The 24,127-nt window shown below is 32.4% G+C and overlaps 1 protein-coding gene across 5 annotated transcripts in view; it reads left to right on the top strand.

The window, feature by feature from the left end:
• Window positions 1-23,863, top strand: part of LOC148599183 (uncharacterized) — a 69,952-nt gene extending 46,089 nt beyond the window's left edge. For 2 of the 5 annotated variants that reach the window (XM_088557890.1, XM_088557892.1), the window contains exons 2-9: window positions 6,626-6,754; window positions 9,261-9,455; window positions 15,783-16,040; window positions 16,540-16,695; window positions 17,876-18,049; window positions 18,683-18,730; window positions 19,590-19,635; window positions 21,625-21,760. In XM_088557890.1, coding sequence (XP_088414016.1) covers window positions 6,626-6,754; window positions 9,261-9,455; window positions 15,783-16,040; window positions 16,540-16,695; window positions 17,876-18,049; window positions 18,683-18,730; window positions 19,590-19,635; window positions 21,625-21,626 — 1,008 coding nt within the window. In that variant the 3' untranslated portion in view covers window positions 21,627-21,760. Of the gene's footprint in view, window positions 1-6,625; window positions 6,755-9,260; window positions 9,456-15,782; window positions 16,041-16,539; window positions 16,696-17,875; window positions 18,050-18,682; window positions 18,731-19,589; window positions 19,636-21,624 lie in introns of all 5 variants that reach the window. The other 3 variants (XM_088557891.1, XM_088557894.1, XM_088557893.1) reach the window with 2 other exon arrangements.
• Window positions 23,864-24,127: the final 264 nt, after the last annotated feature.

Raw genomic sequence — 24,127 nt, 5'->3', positions numbered from 1 at the left:
AAGTGAAACTAGTCTTTTGTTAAAATAAACTGACAAAATAATTAACATTTTACCTTGTAAATGCACTTTTACAAAATTTGATTTAAAAAAGACTTATGCTGTTGAAAGTTTGTTAGATTAGCCATTACAAAATTTACACTTTTTAAGGACACCTACACATTAACCTTGTAGTATGTAGCATGTGCATGTGTAGTTATTAACCATTGTACAACGTCAAGTCATTTAATAAAGTATTATCAGATGGTACTCACATTGAATTTGACGGATGCCGTTAGCAAAGCAAGATATGTTAACACTTCAAAAGCACCTGATGTCACTTCCGTTTTTTTTTTTTTTTTTTTTTTTTTTTTTTTTTTGTATATAATATATCTTCGTTAGGTTCGCTACATTCTATGTGTAGATCGCCATCGTTTAACATGTTAAAGTTTAGAACATTGTATATATATTTGAATCATAATACTGCTAACGCTTCGTTTTTTATCGATAATTTGTAGACGTGCATTACTATGAAACATGTTGAGACAGGTTTCTGATTCTAAATACATTTTTGTTTGAACAGTTTGTCATCAATATATGATTTATCATAAACTTGATTTGATGAAACCTTTCTTCCATATAACAGAAACAACAATAACCAATTAAGACTATAATTATAAAGACATTATATCTATTAATTATTGTGATGCTTGCATCATCGTAAAATGGAAAATAAACTGAAATAGCAAAAATGAAACTTGCATTATGGAAATATTCAAACAGCCTTAACGATATTTTTCATTTTCCAATAAAATTAACAAGCTCCTAACATCGTGTGACGTTCGAAATTCACGCTGCAGCCAGCCCTCTCAGAATATGCAAGAATCTAAGAAAGTCGGGAAAAATTATTGGCAATCGACGTATGATTTGAATAACGCCCGGAAGGCCGGTATGCAGCTGTTAATAAGAGAGGAATCAAACGTTTGCGGTTGCATGGAGCTTGTAGAATAAGTCAAGAATTGGAAAATGTCAATGATATATGCACACATTTTTGAAATTTAACATAAATTGGCGATATATTACTGTGTTAATACGACATTTTGACTTGACGAAAACACAGATCGCTATTTCAAACTGTAAATTAAAGCGATAATTAAAACAATAAACTGTAATCTAAATCAATATTCATTCTTAATCTAATATCAAGGAAAAGCCAAGGTATCTCTCGTTCTGATCGCGTAATGAATATTTTCATATGAATATACCATTTATCTTCAGAACTGTCCTACATTAAATTCGCCGAATAAGCAAAAAAAATGCTGCTGCTTTTACAAAACATAAATCATATATAGATACCATGGAAACCATGCAGCTGTCTAGTGATTATAATATATTGCATACTTTCAAAAGAAATGTCACTTTCATCTGCATAGGGATTATTAATTATTATTCGATTTGCTGTTAACTGCCACGAATGTCATATTTTCTGTTTCCAAACCATATTAAGACTATATTGTGGATAAAACGATAAATTGTGTGTTTAATTTTGGTTATTGTTGTATGGAATTTTTCTTCTCATACTGTCCCTATAAGGTTTCCTATTTATATATCATTTGTCTTGTTTAGTTTTTAAGGATTGTTTTCAATTTTTGATTTAGTTATACGAGCATTACTTGGTAAAAATTAAAAACAATCCTTATAATTCAAATTACAATTGATTAAAGTCAAATATAGAATTGTTTCTTCAACAGAGTCTTATTTAGTTTGGAATTATTTGAATAGCGGCCTGTGGTCGACCGATCGACGTTAATGACGTCACAATTAGATCATGGAAATAAGCTATTTTGCCCAGATGATAAATAAACAATCAATCAAATTAAATTAATAGCTTATATTTTTGATATCATAGGATAATAAGTACAAATATTTTGAATACCAGTAAGACACCGAATATTTTTTTTTTTTATATATAAGTTAACAAAACAATAAATACATTGTACAATATGGCCATGTTTGTGATATTATTCGGAACCTAACCTTAATCAGATAATTACTTATAATCCAGTAAGTGTATCATTGTTTGTATTGTATTCCATTCTATCATTTGCAAATATACCTTTACAAGTCTATAGTGCTATATTCTTCTAATGCAATATATTTGTAGGCGTAAATATCAGCAGCTATGTTGTTTTCTATTTCTGATTACTAGTATTTCAATGAATCTAAAACGAATATGTAATAGTTTTTTATCCGGCACACTCTGTCGACACCTTAAAATGTAAAAACACTTCGTGATCGGGAAGACGTGCATCTCTTATGACACATACAACTTTTTGTCTTTTTTATCCTCAAAACTGGTCGAAAGGGGAGTCTCGAGAGGAAATTGAAATACTTTATTTAGTGTGTATTCAAACTTGAAAAACGGCTAAAATATCCACCATATAAACTTATATATTCTTGCTCCTATGAAATTTTTTTTTTAATTTCTACTGGCGTGGTATTAAACAACAAATTCGACAATTCATTGTGTTATTTAAACTTGCAAATTGTTGTAAAATTACCGGACATGATAACTGCCTTGTTGAAATATATATTTTACTTACATTATACTTACATTTCAAATTACCTAAGCACTGAGGTTTCAGTTTGGCATCTTGTTTCGATAGTTTTGGTTTTGAGTACTTCTATACAAATTTTTTATTTAGATCTTCCATTATATTTTATTCTAGCTCCTTGAAGCATCTGTACATCATATCGACATTTCAATACGTATGATTAGTATTTTTGTATTGAAAAATCACTGGCTCGATGCTACTCCTGATGGACTAATACCCCAGGGTATTCATCACCCAGTAGTCAGTTTTTTCCTAACCCTCGAATTATTTTTACTTTTTTATTATATTATCAAAATTTGTAGTTTTATAAATTCAAATTACCTCAAAAACTCAGACTCCTTCATTGTATTGGACGAACAACGGGATTTGCGGCCAGAAGACTAGAATGTCGGAGGAAGATCTAATGGCTACTTCCGAAGAATGTTGGTGTTACCGGTCAAAAAACCTTTTGAATATTTTTCTTATATCATTTATGCAATCGTAATCTTGACAAGACAGCATAGTTTAGCGATTAGATGAACAGGATCGTAGAAATGTTTACGGGATATGTTTTGTTTACATATCATATGCAGTACTTGTATCAGTATCAAACCGACTTAGTGAGGTCACGAGCTATTCCAAAGCTATCGGTAAAAATCGGTACATGGGTATAATTTTTTCATAAAAGTCTAACTTCATGCAAAGGTGGTCTTTCCCTTTAAGTACTTCTTGTAGACAATTAATTTTAGATCTTCCAATAAATGTGATTCTAATGCTGTTGATAAGAGGTTACTACTTGAAACACTTGTACAGCATATTCAAATTTGCAATATATACGAATGGTATTTTTGTATCTCAAAGGTATAAAAACAAAGAACATAATATAACTAAAATTATATGTACATTGAACAAAAGTAAATGAGCAAATCGGAACAGGTATCCTCCACCAGGTCGGAACAGGAATACTCCTCCAGGTCTTAACCGGGATCCTCCACCAGGTGCACCGGTAGGGTAAACGTCCTCTACTTTTATAAACATTTTATATAAACACCCACCGAGTTGCTTAACAAAAGTAAAGTCCGGGGTAAACGAAAAACGAACGAATCTGTTGATACAAAAAGCTATCAGTATTTTGGAACAGATAGTCATGCAAGTGAGAAAAGCACAGACCATGAAAGCTATTCGTAGCGAGTGAAACAGCTATTTTCAGAATAGGGTTTCTATTTATTTGAAGTTAGTTAATTGGACAATGTGGAAGGAGCTTTAAAATTGCTGTCAGAAATAAATTCAAATACTTGAGTTAAAGAAAATATCAATCGTTTTATCTGTTGTTTATCCTATAAACTAAGGCAGTTATTTCAACAAGAAATGTCGTTCGATCATAAGAATTGGTTTGGCATTAAATTAATTGTTTTATTTGCTGAAAATTGGATGTGACCATTGAGTATCAGAAGTGGAAATGATACATTGCCAATACATCAATTCATTAGGGGGCCTTACTTTTAGAAAACCAGCAAATAATGGCATATATGTGTACCTGGTCCATGCTCTCAATTTTTAGTGGAGTCCGAGTTGCTCATTTGCTTTTGTTACTTTGTATGTATGATTTTAGTTACTGTATGTTCTTTGTTGTGTGTGTTTGTTTTTCATGTCTGGTCTTTGTCCCTGTATTATATTCTTTTGATTACCGCTTTAACCTTGGTTCCCTTGATTACTCTAAAACAAATATGTAATTATGTTTGTCAATTTATTTTCATCAATTATTGTATTAAATATAATTTATTTTCTTGAAAAGACAAAGTCATTGAAAATCAGTTGGCTACATCGGATATTGGTACACCAAAAACAATATCAACTGAATAGGTTTTTCAGACACAAATATTTCGTTTTAGTCGATAATCAATTTCTTTGAAATGCTTCTAATTTGTGAACTCATTCAAATCTGATTGAATTAGACTATGGCATGCAACAAGCAAATTTGTTCAGAAACATAATTGCTTGTTGTCCCGGAACATCTTGACATAGATTGTATCATATTTATAGAATAAAAATAAAACATTGGAAAGACAAATGAGGTTTACAAACCAATGATTTAAGTTGCTTTCATCAAATGAGATCTAAAATAGTGCTAGAACATTCAGAATAGCTTCATTGGATGCCAATTTTATCTGTGTCAAATATTGTTTGAAGTGATGCAGAACTCAGCACCTTAAACGTGGTGTGAATGTTCGTCTTATTTAAGATACGTTGACCATATTTCAGGATTCAGAGATTCACATTTAAAAGTTAAAACGTAGTGATATTTTTCCTATGAAGTATATGAGTGTGTGCATATATAAATTAGTGGTATTGCTTATCGGTTTTATATTTTCGTATAATACGATGGTGAATTTGTTTCGTTACACAATATCTGTTCCTTTGTCTATCGTACAAAATACTAACTGCTGACTTAAGTCATCATTCTTAAGCAGTTAAACATTAAATCAATTTATAAGTAAAAATAACAAGATGGTGAATGATTTGTGTTGTTATTTCATTTGCAATGACTTTTGACTTGTTCCGCTTTTTTTTTCTTTGAAACTTGGTTCAGTGTAATATTCAAGCTAAGATTAGTAATACAATATCCTGTCAAATCAATAAAACCTAATCGATTCGCAGTCAGAGCCCCCCTCCCCCAATTAAAAAATGTATTTCTACCAGACTAATTGTTGACCTATAACTGCAAAAACATTTGGAATTATAAGGAAGCATACACTTTTTACTTTGTAAAAATCTAAAAGATCGCCCATAAAAAAATGTGACCCGATTCCCAGACTGACAATCCTTTGCCATTTACCGTAAAAGAAGGTATGATAACGTCAAGTTTGATATTTAGGGCTGTTTATTTATTTATGACAAAAATTATATACGATCTCCATTATCAGTGGAATCATACAACACAAAGTTGTCCCCCGTGTATTATTTTCCAGTTCAAATATACGCAAGGGGTTATCGTTAATATTGCCAATAGTTGTAGAACATGAGAAGAAATATTTTTGACCAATAAAAGCTTTTAAATATGAAATATTGGTATAGAGTTATGTCCCGTCTGTATTTTTGAATAATGGATACAATATACATTTATGACCTAACTCGGGATTTATTGTTTAGAGCTGTAATATTCTATTTAAAATGTTATTCTTTATTAGTTTGCTAAATGGACAGAAGTTTACGATCAGAGCAAAGCAGACTGGTTAATTAAGTTTTCTTGACTATTTTTCTTTGACTAAGTGTAATGGTGACGTTGATGGTAGCGTGATCGAATACTTTTGTGACGTATTCTGTCATTCTTTCGACATTGAAATATTCATTTTTGGGGAAAATATCATGGAGATGAATATAAGTCTTGATGTGATCTTAGATTGACGTAAAGCAGCCAGTGATTGTTTTGCCTCTCGCTTAAAGGAAACATGCGTTAAATATTTTACGCATGAACGGTTGAAAGTGAGCAACAACGGGGTTGGATGAAAACGACTTCGCTATTAACGTCAACTTAAACAGAATTTCACATTTAAGTCTAAAGAGAATTGACATATTCAAGTGAGGACTTGGAAAAAATCCGGAATTCACTTTACAGAAACTGACATTTCTAAACATCTAAAATAAAGCAACAGTTGAAAGTCGAAACGCATTTAGAGAATTTGTCAGGATTAATCCGCGACCGTGTTTGATCGGGCTTCTACTTGACCTTTTCCGGTTCCAATAAGTCAATAAGGAGAGGGAAAATTACGCAATGAATTATATAACTTTCAAACAATTTCCATATTTTATTTGATCCACATATGGTATACAACTGTGTGTAAACCCATATTTCTGTCAATAACTTGATTGATAAAGTGTTCATATCTGCCAAAGTACTGTAACATACAACTGTTTTTATTTATACAGTCATGGATAAGCTTCATATTGGGTCTGATCGGGGCAGGATGAGCTCACTGAAGGCCATTACTAAGAAAGTGATCTGCAATAACCATTTTATGTGGTACTTTATAAAAATGAGTAACAATCCTTTGCAGGCTAAAGTACAGATCTGCGTTCAATTTTTCAAAGTTGGTGAAATAGACACTTTAAAGGAACAGTTCACGGCAGATGTCGTTGTAAAGGCAAAATGGCGGGAACCGACTCTTGATGGTCAGAACAAATCGGTACGTTAACTTTTTGTTGCGCTATTTTGCATTTTATGAAATTTGTATTCCACATTTTCTTCAAATTCTGAATTCCCTTTCTTTCAACGGCAACTTATCAAGGCCATTTGTTTTGTTTGTTTTTAAAGCTTTTGTTTCAGGTAAATGGCTTTTCTTTGCTTTTTTATGTGAATATATGTTACATGTGATGCATTAGCTATTACATACGTTAGTCACATTACATTTGTGGTATAAAATTATTATTTCTTCACTCTTTAAAGTGGAGATGTATTTCAAAATATAACTTGAAATGTTTTTTGCTGTGTACATATCAAATTGAATTTCTAACACTGTATCAACATCGTAAAACTACATAAAAGTGTGGGGTGTATTTAGATTGTTCAATCTTCGTATTGGTCTGTGACAAAAAAATTATTTTTAAGAACACTTGTGCATTTACAGCTGTTTTCCCTACGTTTTGGTGCACATCTTGACAAAGGCGATATCTTATTTACATGCAAGTGGGGGAAAAGGACTAAAGAGCAGGATAAATTTATATGCAAATCAGCTTTCAATTGGAGATTTGTTAAACTACGTTTAAGGCAGCGACGTCAATTAGGATTATTTCAGGCCTACTATTATGAAATACTTTTAAAATAGAAACTTTTAATGGAACCATCATATACTGTCTTTTGGTAAAGCCAATCCATTTGTATACCAATTCTAAAATGAGTACACCAATTGAATAACGTATCTCTGCATTAAAATTATATTCAAAGTGAATGTTGTATGTCGAAAATTTACACAGCAAACTATACTGTTAATGAAATAGGTGGGTATTCATACTTTCGTAATTCGGATGTAGACTCTCAGTTCAGTAATTTTGATAAAAAAATGATAAAAAGAAGGAAGTATTGCCATTTTTCAACCATTTACAATTCATAACCGATTGGCTAGAATATTACAAAAATTGCTAAAAAGAAACACTCTAAGATAATCAAATGTTATTTTGAAAAAAACTACTTAACCCTTATATTTACACTACATATCAATATAGTAAAATACGGGTATGAATCAATTATAACAAAATAATTTTAAAACAGGCCAGACATTTGAAGTATGTATGACATGGGTCATGTATGAAATAAGAATAGGTTAGTTTTTTTTTTATTATTATTATTCTTAGTAAAGTAAGGGTAATATAAAAAGGAATCATCAAAATATGAAAGTCCATATAAGCAATGGCCATATGAAGGCAAGGCCTAAAATAACCGCAATGGTCCTGACTTTGAACAGGCATTTTAAAGGAAAATAATGGGTTAAACCTGGTTATACAGCGTGCTAAACATCCCGCTTCCATTACGGTTTATTGTTTTCGATACATTGCAATTCAACCAGGCACAGTCAAATCAAATTATATTTTAAGCATGATGACATTACCCTACAACACTGACTAAGTCAACAAAATGCGGTCTGCAAAAAACATATTCCTTTGTGTTTATTGAATAACGCCGACGATCAAAACATCATGCAATGTTATGGCAGTCCCAAAGGAGATTACTTGTTTTATTCCATTGCAATGCCAATCCCTGAGGATATTGCTTGTTTTTGTTCATTTACAATTTCTTTCGATTCCAAAATATTTGTTAGATATTTTATTGTCTTCGTGATATTTAATTCTTATTCATAGGGAATAAATATATCATAAATATGCGAAATGATTTCCCTTCCAGGCAATAAAATCTCAGCTTTGTGAGAAATATGGACATCTTAAATGTTAACGCGAGACTAGTGGACGTTTTGAATATTTAGGAAATGCTGTGCAAGTCGTTAACATGTATACTTCATTATTGTATAAAAGGAATTTAGTAGAAATCCAATGTTTTGGTCGATCAGAATATTATATTTGTCAATGAAACATATTAAAGTAGGTCGCGTCGATGTCAACTGAAATAACGAAAATAATGATTTGGAATATCCTAATACCGATTACAATTGAAAATAACAATTAATTGTTGAATCTTTAATTCTTTATAATGAATAAGATAATCGGTTGGTTATTTTTAATTAAAAAAAATATTTGTGCCACGAATGCTTGATGACTCAACCTGTGACCGGAACGTTAATGCTTTGTGTTCTAAGGCATATTTTGGTTTTCCACTCTTTCCAGTTAAGTTCTCTTTTATAAGGAATCGACATTTGTTTTGTGAAGAGCTGCACATTTTGCTCTAGGGTTGTTTCGGGCCAAATTCATTTGATGTAAGGTTATTTTTAAAACCTGATGTTGCCTAATTAATTATTTTTCTAAAAAATAAACAGAACGCCTATCTTACTTGTAAGCACCTGGTCCATACTCCTTACATGGTGTCTATATTACTGCTGTAATTATAAGTTTTTGTGGAGGTTCTTTTAGGTAAGTTTTGCTCACAATGTTGCTTTTGTTTTCTTTCTTTTTTCTTTCTTTACCCAGTTTTCTCTATATCTAATTTCTTATTTTGAAACATAATTTTGTGTTTGTCTTTTGTAGGCGGACAATGTAGACTTTTCAAAGATTTGGAATCCAAAATTGTATATAGAGAATTCTTATGGCGATCCAAAAGAGCAGTTACGTTACAGGATACTATACAATGACAAGGGCGAAGCGTATATATCCGAGAAGAGGGTTATTAAAGGTACATTCATGGAAAATCTGGAACTGGATGATTTTCCTTTTGACGTTCAGGTAAGAATATCTATAGTTAGCAATTAATACATGAGTAAGTTCAAATTTGCTTGTTTAAAATATGGATCTAAGAGCGTTTGGTCAGATTCTATTCGTATTTTACTACATATCGGAATAACTTTCAGACAATGCGCTACAAGATAAACAATTTTTATTCCAGTATTCCTTTTTGAAACCTGGCAATAACAACACATTACTTGTTTTATGTTTTTTCCCTACTATCCTTTAAAATCTTGTGTGCTTTCCTAGTCCTTTCTTTTTGTTAAAAGTAAGCTACAAAGGATGTGTGTTTTATCCATGATTGTTCTCGACATGCATTGTTCCGTAAAATTGCGCTATAAAATGACTACCTTTAAGCATTCAATAGGGCAATTAGTTCACAACACTTAAATGTGAGATTCATTTTAGACATTTATCATCTATGATGTAAAATAGTCATATTATTCTAAGTGTCAGTTTCTGTAAAAAAAATAAGACAGAGGTGAAACATAGTATAAAAAAAAACCACCATTATAATATTTGCACTATGAGAAATATGGAAAAAACATTTTTTATATCATTTCGGTAAATTGATTTATAATTTCAATATTATATTGAAAAATTACTGAACAAATCCAGTAATACAGAGATAAAAAAGGGGATTTTTAAATAAGTATAACAACAAAATCACTAAACACTAGTCCGATCCATAATCAAGTCAAGACAAAATAAATCTGGCAAAATAGGTATTACACATATTACACCATCGCAATGGTCCTGACTTGGTACAGGCAATTCAAACGAAATGGTGGGTTACATCTAGGTTTTACAGCGCGCAACCCCTTCTACTGCAGCTGAGTATACTATTGGTGAATAAATAGCATTTACACGCTATTGTGTCATAATCGGTAAATCAACAATTTACAAAAAAAGCAATCATTATTCATAGACAAATCATATTTAGAAAAAACAGTATTGTCATATTAGATGTTTTTTATGCATATTTCTGATTTTTCCCATTTTACCTGATTCTTGCAGAGACTTACACTTAATAACATAAATAGCAACTCAACACATACACGAATTTATTTCAATAATTTACTACAATATGAATCTGAATCGATAAACATTCTGACATGTTAAAGAGCAATCAAGGGAATCAAGAAGATTCTGTCGGATATTTAAATACATGCAGTTTAGGGTTAAAAATAGACAGGGAAAACTGACTCACACAACAGAAAACATAAAATGAAAAAAAACGTATGAAGAAGCAAAATTAAATAAGAAATTCACATAATTCGTGATAAGAAACGAGTAATAAATTCATCAACTTTTTTATATATATTGTGTTATCAGCTGTTTCTTATTGCAATGTTGACGAACGAAGATGTTTAAGTTCTAGAATTACAAACAAACCTTGCGTAATTCTAAATATAGTGAAAGTAATGTTAATTCCGTGAGAAGTTTTTTCAACATTGACGAAGAGACACTTGAATAAATAATGTCAACATTCTGGGCGTATCCATTCGTGAATATCGGTAGACCTATGAGTTTCCGAGGTAAAAGGAATAGGTGATGAAATGTAGAGCTAATTGTGCGTTTATATAATAATTAAATGAACCAAATACGTTTGCATCATTTATTTTATCACCCTAACGTTCCACCTGGTCCAAGCTGCAGGGTTCTAAGGAGTTCAGATCTAGTGACTGTTCATTTTTGTGTCTGTCTGACGTTTTGACTTTTTGACTTTCAAATCCCAATTCCGATACGTCCTTAAAAGATATCACATTCAAATTGTTAGTGATAAGTCATGAATTGCAAAATAGTTAAAATTGTTTGATATGCTTGTGAAGCATTTGACGTATAAGGTACTGATTTATATACATACATGAAAGTGAATAAATCGTCACGTGAAATAACACTTAATCAATGACAGTTCTTTATGTTTAAATTACATGTGGAACTCAAGTTAGAGTTCAACTTGTATCAAAACTCATTCGCTCAATTGAGTAAAATTCATGAGGAAATTATTTGAAAATATTTTTTCTACTGTAATAATGTTTGAAAAAGCTGCTTGAATAAGTTGAAATCATCTTTACTTCTCACCATATAACTGACACGTAAAGAGGCACTAATTCGGAAATTCTTATTATCAGTACTCATTGTATCAGAACAAATACAAGTATAAATGCAACTGCTGTTTTTCATCAACTGTATTACATCGATTGAGATTCTGGTATGTGAATTAAACATATGATGATGTAACAGCGACCAAAACTTTAAAAAAAATTTCAAGTTCCGATCACTTCCTATTTGGGGTTATGAATTTATAGTTTCTCTGATTAGTATGTTTGATTTTTGCTTTTGTTGTTGTTTTGTATGGTTTTTTATTTGTTTTGTTTTATTTTGTTTTGTTTTTGTTTTGGTGTTGGTTTTTGGGGATTTTTGTTTTTGTTTTTGTTTTGTTTTAATTTGTTTTTTTAGGGGGTACTTATAATTTAGTCAATTGATGTTGATATACATAAACTGTAATATATATTCCAATTGGTCTGCACTCTATGATTTATGATTTGGACCAGTTTACATTTCATATTAACCGCTATGAAATTACAAGGTGCTGTGAACATCTACGCTACAGTGTTAAACAACAAACAAATCGGGGTTTTTTTTTATCGCCATGCTTTGTCAAAGTCAATCAATGAAAAATATAATTTACATTTTACACCAAAAAAAATCAGTTTGCCATCTAAACGTCAAGATTTTACCTATCATCCTGAAAGAGTAATCAAGGAAACCAAGGTTATAGCGGTAATCAAACAATCGTAACTAAAGGACAAACACCAGACATGGAAAACAGACGCACACAACAAATAACATAAAGTAACTAAAATCATATATACAAAGTCACAGAAGCAAATGAGCTACTCGGACTCCACTAAAAACTCGGAGCATGGACCATGTGCACCGGTAGGGTAAGCGTCCTCTGCTTTTCTAGAAACACCCGCCGAGTTGCTCATAAAAAGTCAGGTCCGGGGTAGACAAACGAGGAAAGGAAAACTATGACCCGTTGAATAAATCAGTTTGCATGGTGCAGATGGATATACCATAACGATCCAGGAGTTCATGATGACGACCATAAAACTTTTGTAGTAGTGACTTCAATATTGTAGCAACATAAATCTGTTCCAGAAGCGTATTTGTTAGAGTTCTAGCGCGATACAAAAAGTCTGCGTAGTTTCGGCAAGCTCTGGCACAATGTATGAGTTGTGATATGAACACTCCATACGCAGGCGCTGAAGGGATGTTGCCACAGATGAAAGGAAACTTGACAATTTTGAATGAAAAGTCATCACGTTTGTCGTAAAGTTGTTCAATAGATTTCCTTTACCATCGATTTCTAAGTGTAGGTCAAGATATGAGGCTGACTTCAGTCTGTAGTATCCTTTATCTCAAGTTCTTTGGGGTAGATGCAATGTATCAAATCCCCGAAATTAGGATTGTTTAAAGATAATACATCATCGATATAGCGGAAACTGAGACTAAAAGATCTAGCCAAACGATATTCTTTCTTTCGGATCAGATCAGCTATAAAGTCAGCCTCACAAGAGTGAAGGAATAGGTCAGCAAGTAAAGGAGCACAATTTGTTCCCATTGGAATGCCGACCGTTTATTGAAAAACACGTCGACCAATATGTTGTCGATTAAAAATTCCAGCAGTTTGTAAACATCTTCCTCTGTATATTTGAAAGATGATTTGGAATTATTTCTTACAAAGTATGAGAGTATTCTATACCAAGAACTATATAATCATCGCGTATATACAATATATTTGTATCTATGTGTGCCATCGTTTTTGGAAAAACAATGTTGTATAATGTGTTAATAAGTCGGGATTATAACTGAATAGAAGTATAGTGTTGAAAATCATAGGTTTTAATTCTATTATGTTCTGATAATAGTCTTGAACTGATTGTCTCCAAAAGATCTTTCGAATTTTTCCGGATCCACATTGAATTTTAATTTTAAAATACCACTACAGGAGTTACATGTAATAGTCTAATTTGAGATTATGTTTTATAGATATCTATGATAGGTAAAATATATCACACTTCTTATTGGGGTAATCGACATTTTCTATTTTTATATACCTTTTTTGCAGGTTTTTTTTTTTTTAATTTGGATATTTTTTCTTCTTTTCTGGCATGATATGAAATGGCTCAGGTGTCTAATAAAAACATTTAATCGGAATCGTTATGACTAATCGTACACTTTGGTGAGTTGTTGGCAATTAACGAAACTGTTATAAGTAGGCCATCGATGTGATAGACTTTTTTCTGTAAAGACATATCCCAAATGATTCTTATTCCATCAATCATTCATGCTTATAGCACTAATTCCTATTGTAAAGCATGTTAATGCAGCGTCAGCTATATGCAGCATACATCATGATCAATAGATCTCCATCAGTCTTAAAAATTGCATTGTCACAACTTTGTCGGTCGATATCCGCTGCGCCATCTGCACAAGTATCGTTTCTTCGTTACTTTTATATTAGAAAATATCAATATGATTTAGAAGTTTTCGTCCGTTCTGTACTTTAAATTTTTTTAAATTTTTGAATGTGCAATATGGTGTAAGGCTGTTCAGACGTCCGTTCGTATTGATCTAAAATACTCGTATTTAAAAGAGTATCCTACAGTTTTCCGTTGAGCTTATGTTCGTCCGTCCGTCCAAGATGTACGATAAATTAAACCATTTAAAGGCATTTTTATTTATTTATTTATTTACCTATTTATGTCACATCCGGGGTAGACGATACATGTTATTGAGGATGATGATATTTTTCTATTAGTGTATGTTGTTTTAAGTCATCACTACAGAAGTTGTCATCATGAACTAATCATAAAATTGTTTATTATATAGATAGCAGTGTTTTATCGAATGTTCCCAGTGTAACACATTTCGATAATTCACACTGTGAAATAAATTCGGTACTTTCACTCTCGCGCTTTCTCCCTTTGATATCAATCCGCCAATCACAGAATTTAAAATTCATATTGAATAATTATTAGATTATGAAGAAAATCTATAAAATAAATAGGATAATTAATTGGTGATCGTGAATAACCAAAATATTATCACTCGTGCCAAGAACGCTTGAAGATTTAACTCGTGCGCGGAACAAGTTCCACACACTCGTTAAATTTGGGCGTTCTGCGACACTCGTGATAACATTTTGGTTACTCACTCTCTCCAATTAATTATCCTATTATTATGTGTACGTATTATGTTGGTTATTCCATGTTCTTTGTTGTGTGCGTCGGATTTCACTGATCGGCAGTTCTCCTTGAAATGGAATGTTTCATTTGATTTCTGCTCGAATTTTGTTCCCTCGATTACTTTTACAAATTTTATCTGCACTTTTATGATTGAGCCTGTGGTTGAACATAGTCAGAGAACAGATTGATTTTGGAACATATCTTCCTCCCATCGATCTACATGTACAAGCACTTTGGTTGGTGATTGTGGTGTATTAAGTGACAATGTAAATTCAGTAACGCCTCATTGTTTGTATTACTTAAGTACAAGTCCATATTAAATTCAGGTAAGGTGATTCATGGTGTAGAAAAACCTATGGAACAAACTGATTTTTGGTCTACAAATGCTTTATTTATAAAAGACCATTGTCTTTTCTGTATTTAAGTCTGTACTTATGAGAAAGCTACTCTTTAACTTCCCACTAAAATCAACCAAATCAAACTGAATCAAGAACAATAACTCTTGCAAAGTGCTTATTTCATGTACAATCTGTATAAATTTTATCTCAAAAGCGCAGCTCCTAAATGAAAAACCAAGACTGGTTATGTGGTCTGTATCTGATTCTGACCAAGAAATAAAAGTGAATTTGGTGGGTTTTTGACATGCATGAATCACCTTCTGCCTGATTTTTAGAAAGACTGCTACTTAATTGTTTGTTTTTGTTCCTTATTTAATTATAAAGAAATCTATGAGTAGTTAACTCATAGTCAAACTTCTTTACAATTAATATATCTACATCAGGTTTGTCAAATGCAAAGCAATGTTTAGAATTAATGAAATATATGACCACCATACAACCAAATGACTTAATTAAACACCATATAATACATCAATATAATAACATCACGACTGCAACGTATATGACGTAAGTCAATCATATCCTCAGAAATGTAGGAAATTACAGGTTCAGAAACGACATCTGCACTGTATTCAAACTATGATCTTCATATCTTCACCTAATGACATTTTATTTAAAGCCCATTTTTTATCTATATTTATACAATGATGCCATCATCTTTATTTATGCAGGATCTGACAGTCACCGTTGTCTCCGAGCTCCCATCTTACGAAGTAGAACTAATCGAAGATGAAACAGATCACCACGTAGTCAACAGACAGTCATTCGTAGATGAACAGGAGTGGTATTTATACATGCACACCGAGTGTTCCCGGAAGGACATAGTAATTGATCAAGCAGACAATAGTGTCCGTCGTTCAGCTCTTTCTGTTAAATGTCGGGCAGCACGACGACCCGGATATTTTGTTTGGAATATTTTTATGGTAACGGTACGTGTTTATAATTCTTATATTTTAGCAATGTTTGAAAAGTAAAACGTAGTTTATCGCCTCTAATAATAACGAATGTATCATCCAAAATCCAGCTCTTACTTGGACTTTTTACATAAGAACAAAGCAAAGTGAAAGGCAAACTGAAAACCTCGCTCAGATGGCAAAATAAACATTTGTACAATTCAACGTTTGTTTCAAAGAACAATAAAATATGCTCAAACAAGCTTCATAGTGAGGCAGCAAGTATTCACAAAATCAAATCATTTAAATAACACCCACACCATAAACACAAAAGAAGTCAATTGAAATAATAGGTATGTCCCTTTTCTAGTTATACTTTTGAATGGAGTAATAGATTCGTTGTGATCTATATGGGTACTTTTCAGTCCAGTAGTAATTAAAGTATATATCTGTGCATTACTTCTTATAAATTCAGTACTTGAGGAGATGGTTTATATGATCGACATTTATTTAACATATGGTTTTTCTTTTACAGTTCCTTATATGTAGTTTAGCATTCGCCACATTCTCAGTGAAAAAGACATTACCGCAAAATAGACTACAATTGTCTTTCACATTAGTCCTCACAGCTGTAGCTTTCAAATCAGTTGTAAATAATAGCCTTCCTAGGATTTCGTACTTAACTTATATGGTGAGTACAGTTTGAATAAGATATTTCGGAACCTGTTTTTATATCAGTTTTAAATAAATGCTAGCCTAGGATTTCTTACTTATATGGTGAGTTTACTTTTACATTAGGGTATAAAAAAATGCTTCCATATCAGTAAGAATAAAAAAAAATATGGTTCTAAGATTTCTTACTTACTAAGAACGGTAATTGAGTATGGGAGTCTTCGTGCTTTCAAAACAATATTAAAGGTATATAACATACAGAACTTTTCAATTAACTTACATGAGTCCAATTTGAGAAGGAATGCTATAACCAATCAATAAAGTACAAATATCCTTCCTCCGATTTCTAACTTATTGGTCATCGTAATAATGATGTCTACCGTATGTGTATGACTTACAATTGTACAAGTAGTCAGTGGAACAAAGTTTCCAATTGTAATCAAAAGAATATTTCGAGGACAAAAATCAGACAAGACAATTGATACACACATCAAAGAACATGAAACAACCAAAATAAAAACACGTACAAAGTAACAAAAGTTAATGAGCAACCAGGACTCCACTAAAACATGGGAGCATGGACAGATGAACCGGTAGGGAAAGCGTCCTCGTTTATTTTTCTAGAAACATTCGCCAAGGGCTCATACAATGTCACGTCTCGGTAGCATAGAGAAAAGGAAAACTATGACACGGTGCCCAAATTGGTTCTCAGTGTGCAAATGGATACACCATAATGATCCATGATTTCATGATGACGACTATAAAACTTTTGTGTGAATTTAAAGTTTTAGTGATATGACCCTGTTCAAGAATCTTTATTGAAAGAAGTCTACCACGGTATAAAAGATCTGGAGTATTTGCCTGTCAGAAAGTTTTTCTTAGTACCTTTTACATACTAAAGATCGTGAGGATACTTTGAAAAAGACGGATCTGTTTATCATATACAATAGCTGTCCTAGGATTTGTTACATAAAGTAATATGAAACTACTTCTGGGGTAACAAAAATGTTCTTTGCATAAATATTACAACAAAATTAAAGAAGTACAAATATTTAGTAGAACATAGAGATTACGTTAATAGTGACAATGAGGGAAATTTACTTTAGGTAATGATCATGCTGTCTTCATAGTATCTTTTCAATATTACCCTCCGATGACACTGAAGAGATTGTTAATATCGCCCTGTTTTCCTTCCATAGGACAAATACTTATTGGCGGCCATGATAATGTTGTCTACGGTATGTGTATGGCATGCCATTGTAACAATGTTGCCATCAGAGGCTGCCGACAGGATCGAGATTTACGTATTGACGATATTAGCAGTCATTTATCTTGTTTATAACATTGGATTTTTAATTGTCATTTATTTATTTGTAAGTACAGTTATATATAGGACAATTGAGTAGTTTAAATTTCAAATGACTTATTTATAAACTATTTTCACGATACACTGGAAGCGCTCAATCGGATTATAAGTTTGTATAATAAATGTACATAGTACGATCTTTGCTCCCCACAACCTATGGTCAATTGCTCAAAAAGATCGTAAAGGTTAAATAGGTTGTGACAAATCAAAATACATGTATGTCTATATATGAAGGTATTTCATGTCTTTGCTTTGTATATAATATCGCCAGTTTTCTCTGTTTTCAAAGGTTTTTTTTTCTGTAGTTGAAATTTTATAAATAATTTCTAAAACTTTCATGCAGAGTGTTTTGTTATGATGTGGAAAATACTTCCATATAATGAAAGCCAAGAATACAGAATAAAACGTTACAATATCCTATACACATGAAGTATTTGCTATTTCAAACACCATACAACTATTCCACATTCAGTACTAATCCAGCTCCTTGATACGAACTAGTGCAGGACTTTTCAATGAGTGGTTATCATTCCATCAGAGTATTTCAGTTCGAGGAGTGATGTGAAGTAAATCAAGAAAATTAGTGTGCGTCTATAAAGTTTGATGTTAAGCAAGTGACACGTTATTTTTATTTTTGTAGCCTTGGCGGAAACGGCGACAGATGTCAATAAAAGATAGAGATTACAAGGTAACACTATATAAAAGAGTATCAAGGAAGTGTTTGATTATGTAAATGAGGGGAGGGTACCTTTATAAATGTGCTTAAACCACACCTCGCACTCCAGCGGTCCTTTTCACAAAAAAATCGTAAGTGTGAAATTAGTGGTAAGTTATGATGTCATAATAGAGTTAAGTATTGTGACGTCACAACTTACGTTTTTGTAGCATCGACCTGCTTTAATATTTCAGTACTTTTTGCTGATATTCTGTTTCTAATGAGAAGGTACAAAGCACCAGGTCAGTATACATGTAGCACTATCAGTGTCGATCTATATTTTATACCCTGATACTAGTACTTGAGAAGGATTGGTCAAGTGAAAATGGTGGTTGATCACTCTATAAACACCGAATATACAAATGTATAACTCAGAGGAACTGAGAACTATAGAGAATAGTGTAACACTAATGACACGTTGAAAATCGAACATACTGGAAGCGATATAAGCTTAAACAATATTTGAAGTCTAAGAGTACTAATTTCAAAGTTTTGGAGTACGTAAATTTCATTGTACAAAAAATTAATCTTAATTACAAAAAAGGTTCATGACGCTTATTAGGTTAGTTTCTTTTCGTATTGTATTTATCCTTGTTTTACTATTTCAATCGTTACTTTAAATCAATGTGGCCTCTTTTTTGTTATTTTTTTTTAAACCAATGCGCAAGTGATGACTGTATCCTTTTTTTATGAAAGAAACACACTGCTTGGTGTCGCTTATATGATACGTTGTGAACCCTTAAAACAAAGCATAAGTATGTAAGATTAGGGGTCTTCGAAACTGTCAATAAATAAGGCTTAACCTGACGAGCTCTTTAATTCATATTTTAAGATACATCGAAGGACTAAAAGTTTGAGGACAAGAAGAGTTTCAGAATGTACGTCTTGATCAAGTATACAATACTCATACCTTACATATCTCCTCAATAGAGAATTACTTTGTCACGACTTCCCCTATTATTGTGTGGAATTCCAAAACTGTACTGCTTCCATTCTGGTTATACGCATGTGTGGAATCCCGGATGTTTACTTGAATAATATCTCCAATTTCATATTTACCACACTTCTTTCCCGGTATACTTTGGTTTCAATGCTTTCTCTTAAATCCAGCTGCCTGATTGGTCCTCTACGGTCAATTCTAAAATAAACATAGTCGTGTTTATAATTTCCGGTTCAGTGTTGTGGAGTTTCTTTATTACTTTCACAAGCTTTTTATATAATGTCACTTTATGACTGATAAATAGGTTGAAAGATATGTCTTGCTATGTTTTGTCATGCTGATGCCGTTTATTTTATTTTTTTTTCTATTTTAGTGTTATACTTTCGTTTGTTTGCTTTTCTTTTTCTTTCCTTCTATTTACTTTTTTGTGACTCATATATTTTTTTTATTCCCCAGTCTTAGTTTTTTTGCTTTTTTGCTTTTTTTTCATATTTTTTTTTCACATCCGGTCAAGTTTTGCTTAAAAAATAAGCATTGTGGTTCAAAACATTTGATATTAATGTTTTTTTCTTCAGGAAAGGGTTATTCTTCCGGGACTAAGTGTTCTTCCGTTACGAAATTCTCTCTCGAATTCAAGTACCGGAAGTGCTACATGTAACAGTATACAAGGTTAATTTGTCGTGTCGTCACTTCTATTTATAGAACTCTGCGCACTCTGTCTATTTGCTTTATGATCTGATCTACAAGCAGTTTTAATTAGTAGTGCACATTAATATATTTTCTTCCTATTTTCCAATCGGAACTACTCGGCCATTTCCGTTCAATAACGAAAGAACAATAATCTCACACGTATAGAGCGCGAAGCGAGGAGCTAAGAAAAAAAGTAATGGTAAGAAACTGAACCCTTAGAATCGGATCGGTCACATTCCGAACAGATTCTTCTGCCTAGTACTTCCGAGGTTTTGTGTTACGAGAAAGGCTCAGGAGTTCCGATTGCCTATTTTCATCTCTAAGAACCATATGACCACTCCACAGTGACTTTTAGTTTTATCTATTTTTTGTCTTCTGTAATTATCTAGTTTTTGTTTTACTTTATTATATTTATTCATTATGGCAATTGTACATTCCTAGGAACTTAATCCTTACTGCACTGCGATACATTTTCCTGCTGTCTTTATCTCCATAAACTGATCTAAATAAGTACTGTCCATGGATATGAGACAATTTTGTTTTATATATATATAATTCATGAATCAGTTTTTCTTGTCTGTCTTTCAGTGCAGAATCATATCAACGCTTCGTTGAAGAAAATTAATAACTCAATACATAAATCGGTGATGGGTTCAGATAAAAATTGCCAATAGGTACAGATAAATAATAATCTTACCGCTCTTGCATGGACCGTCGGAGATGGACAGTACTTCCCGAATCATTTTTTTTTTTCTGCTTTTGTACAATTGTAATCACTACTGCATCTGTTGAAATGTGGACATGCCTCATCCTCACGATGTCAGGGCTCCTGTGTCCGAGGGTCCAGAGGACAAAAATTAACACTTGAGCTCTGACAATGTGCGCTTGTACATGACTACGACTCAATATATTCTATTGGTTGTCGTAACGTAACCAGAATCCATAATTGATTCATGGTGAAGTAAAAATGGACATACAATGATATAGTATTGAACTTAAACGTCAGACAATGATTGAAAGTTACTATGATTTCTGTAACGTCTTCAAGGTCATGTACGTTTTACTTTGAATTTAGCTTGTATGAACACATCACAATGAATTAAGAATAAATATTCTTCGTTACAAATGATGATAAAGGAATTTGGTTACTTACCTTAGATGAACTTATTAGGGAAAGATCCTTCTTTATTTCTGGAATCCTTCATATGAAATTATGTTTTATGTTTTTATTTTGCAGGAAGGTCTTCTTTTCAACTCAAAATTCTGAAAGATAACGTGGTCTTCTCGTCTACAGAAGATATCAACAAGAACAAAGATCAGTCAACCATGACAGACGAAAACGAGACTGATAACTTCACTTTCCCGGAGAAAAGTCGTATGAAGAAGAAAGGAAGTGTAGTATTCACTGTCCAGTCTCCAACGCAATCGGAGTCAGACCAAGATGGCGATTTAGCACCTCCCGGCGAAGATTCACGGTTTAAAAACTATGCACAAATTGCATTTTAACAATTAAGGTGTCGAAATTTTCGGTAATTTAGAAAATTCCTTTAAAACGTTAAAAAGGAAATAGATTTTGGTAATCTTATATAAATTCAAGAGCGCATCTCTAGATCGATGCCCTGTCGAAATATATACAGTTTGCCAATCAGTCATCGAAAGCAAACTAGATACTAAATAACCGTAGTGCTAGAAAAAATATATACGATTACAAATACTTTTGTAACACGTTCATTTGACAAAGAATACAATTTACCTGGATAATGTTTCATCATTTTAAGTATCGATCTGACTGAGATTTCCATAGACCTTCAATATACGTTGAGCGTATAATATTTTTGTCCGTATATGTTCAGCAGCGAGGAAAATACTGCCGTTTTGCTTAACCTGTTTACTTTTCTTTTCGTATGTATTTCAGAGTTTCAGATTTTTTGTGACTCTTGTTAAATTATGCTCAATCTAATTATGATATGAATTATAATCCGTCTAAGAGGCCAGCTTGAGCCCCCTTTATGGTCACGGAAATTTTTAAACATTATACCAATTTTTCCTGGCAATTTATATCAGCCTAAAACTAATAACTATTGGTATTAGATTGGTACTGTAGAACGCTTTAGCACCGAGTTCGTCACATGGAAGTTGCTGTGTAAAATTCATGTGTACTTAACTTAGGTCAGTTGGGTACTACGCATTTTATTTAGACGTTTATGGAGAGTTACAGCTAGCCGGACCCAGAATTTTGGGTAGAAGGGTAAAAAAGTTAACAATCGTAGAGTGGCGCGAAAATCTGTAGGGTACATTTTGTAAACCGTACGATTTTAGGCGAAACTTAATTTTTTCAGTCGAATTCTTTTGAAAGGATTTCTTCTGATTTGCTTTGATGAAACCATCCACGTCTAAAGTTCGAATAAGTGTAATATGTTAATGTTAGCAAACGAAAGCAAATTAACTTTTCATTCTGTCATTTTAAATAGTAGAACAAAACGTAATGATTTTTTTCTGCTTTTATAAAATCTAACATAGTTACTGGTAAAAAAATTAACAAATCGGTAACGGAACCGGCCAAAGAAGGGATCTACTCCAATAACATCTAGATTTCTATATTTCCGGCATAATGGATACGTCCTGCATCGATCCCTTCCAACCCGCCTGTATAATTTCGGTCTTGACTCTGCGTTTGTGAAAAGCCTTATAAATAGACATTAAATTAATTTTATCCCTAAATTAATGCTTTATGATACATATGTATTGTTATAATTGTGAAAAAAAAACAATGTGATGAAGATTTCCGACGAAGCCAAAGATTTGTTTATTATAATAAATTAAACTTTTGTTTTTAACGCATTATGCAACATGGTGGAGACTTATGACATCAAAACACAACTTTTCTAGTGGTAAAGGTTGAGATGCAGATTGGTATGATCCACTAGAATATGATGTATAGAACATTTATGACGTTTGATAAAACAAATGTTCTGACATCATTATGAGTTTAAAATACCATTGGAACAAAGAAAAAATTGTGTTTTTTTCTGAGCCACCCATAGAAAAAAATCGCCCTAATTTCTACATGGCGTTCAATACGTAAATATCTGAATATAAACTCTTACATTATCAAAGAAATCCTGAAATACTATCAGAATCATTTTTCAAATTGAAAAACAATTTTTTTGCAAAAATCAAACTGAAGAAAGTTACATCATATTTCAATAATATGATGTTGAAAAAATATGATAAAATATAATTTTACAGTGTTTGGCTCTATACAAGATACATGTTCTAATGAAAGACAACTCTTGCTATTGGGAGATAACTCTAGATGATGGACCTTCACCTGAGTTCCTATACTAAGGGAAACATTGAAAGCGAAACGTTGTTTTAAGGGGTTAACTTCCCACCTAATTTATTTGATGTACATGTAATAATTGTGATGTCATTACTTATATATGCAACTCGTAAATAAACTCTGTTTTGTTATATTTGTGTATCTGCAGTTGTCATTCAACCCACATATAGGAACTTGCCTACCCTATCAAACATGCAGCCCGACTAATGTATGCTCCCACAATCAAAGCCCGGTAAGTTTATCAAACACTATCAAATATACACCTCGATTAGTGTAAGCTCCCACAATCACATATACAGCCCTGCTAGTGTATCTCTCACTATCAAACGTGCAGTCCGGCTAGTGTATATCACATTATCAAACACACAGCCCGATAAATTTATGCTCCCACAATCAT

This window comes from Perna viridis, chromosome 13 (genome assembly GCF_037379345.1).
Source record: "Perna viridis isolate PV_CMFRI_1.1 ecotype Kerala chromosome 13, ASM3737934v1, whole genome shotgun sequence".
Classification (NCBI taxonomy): domain Eukaryota; kingdom Metazoa; phylum Mollusca; class Bivalvia; order Mytilida; family Mytilidae; genus Perna; species Perna viridis.
This window is presented reverse-complemented; position numbering and strand designations above follow the sequence as displayed.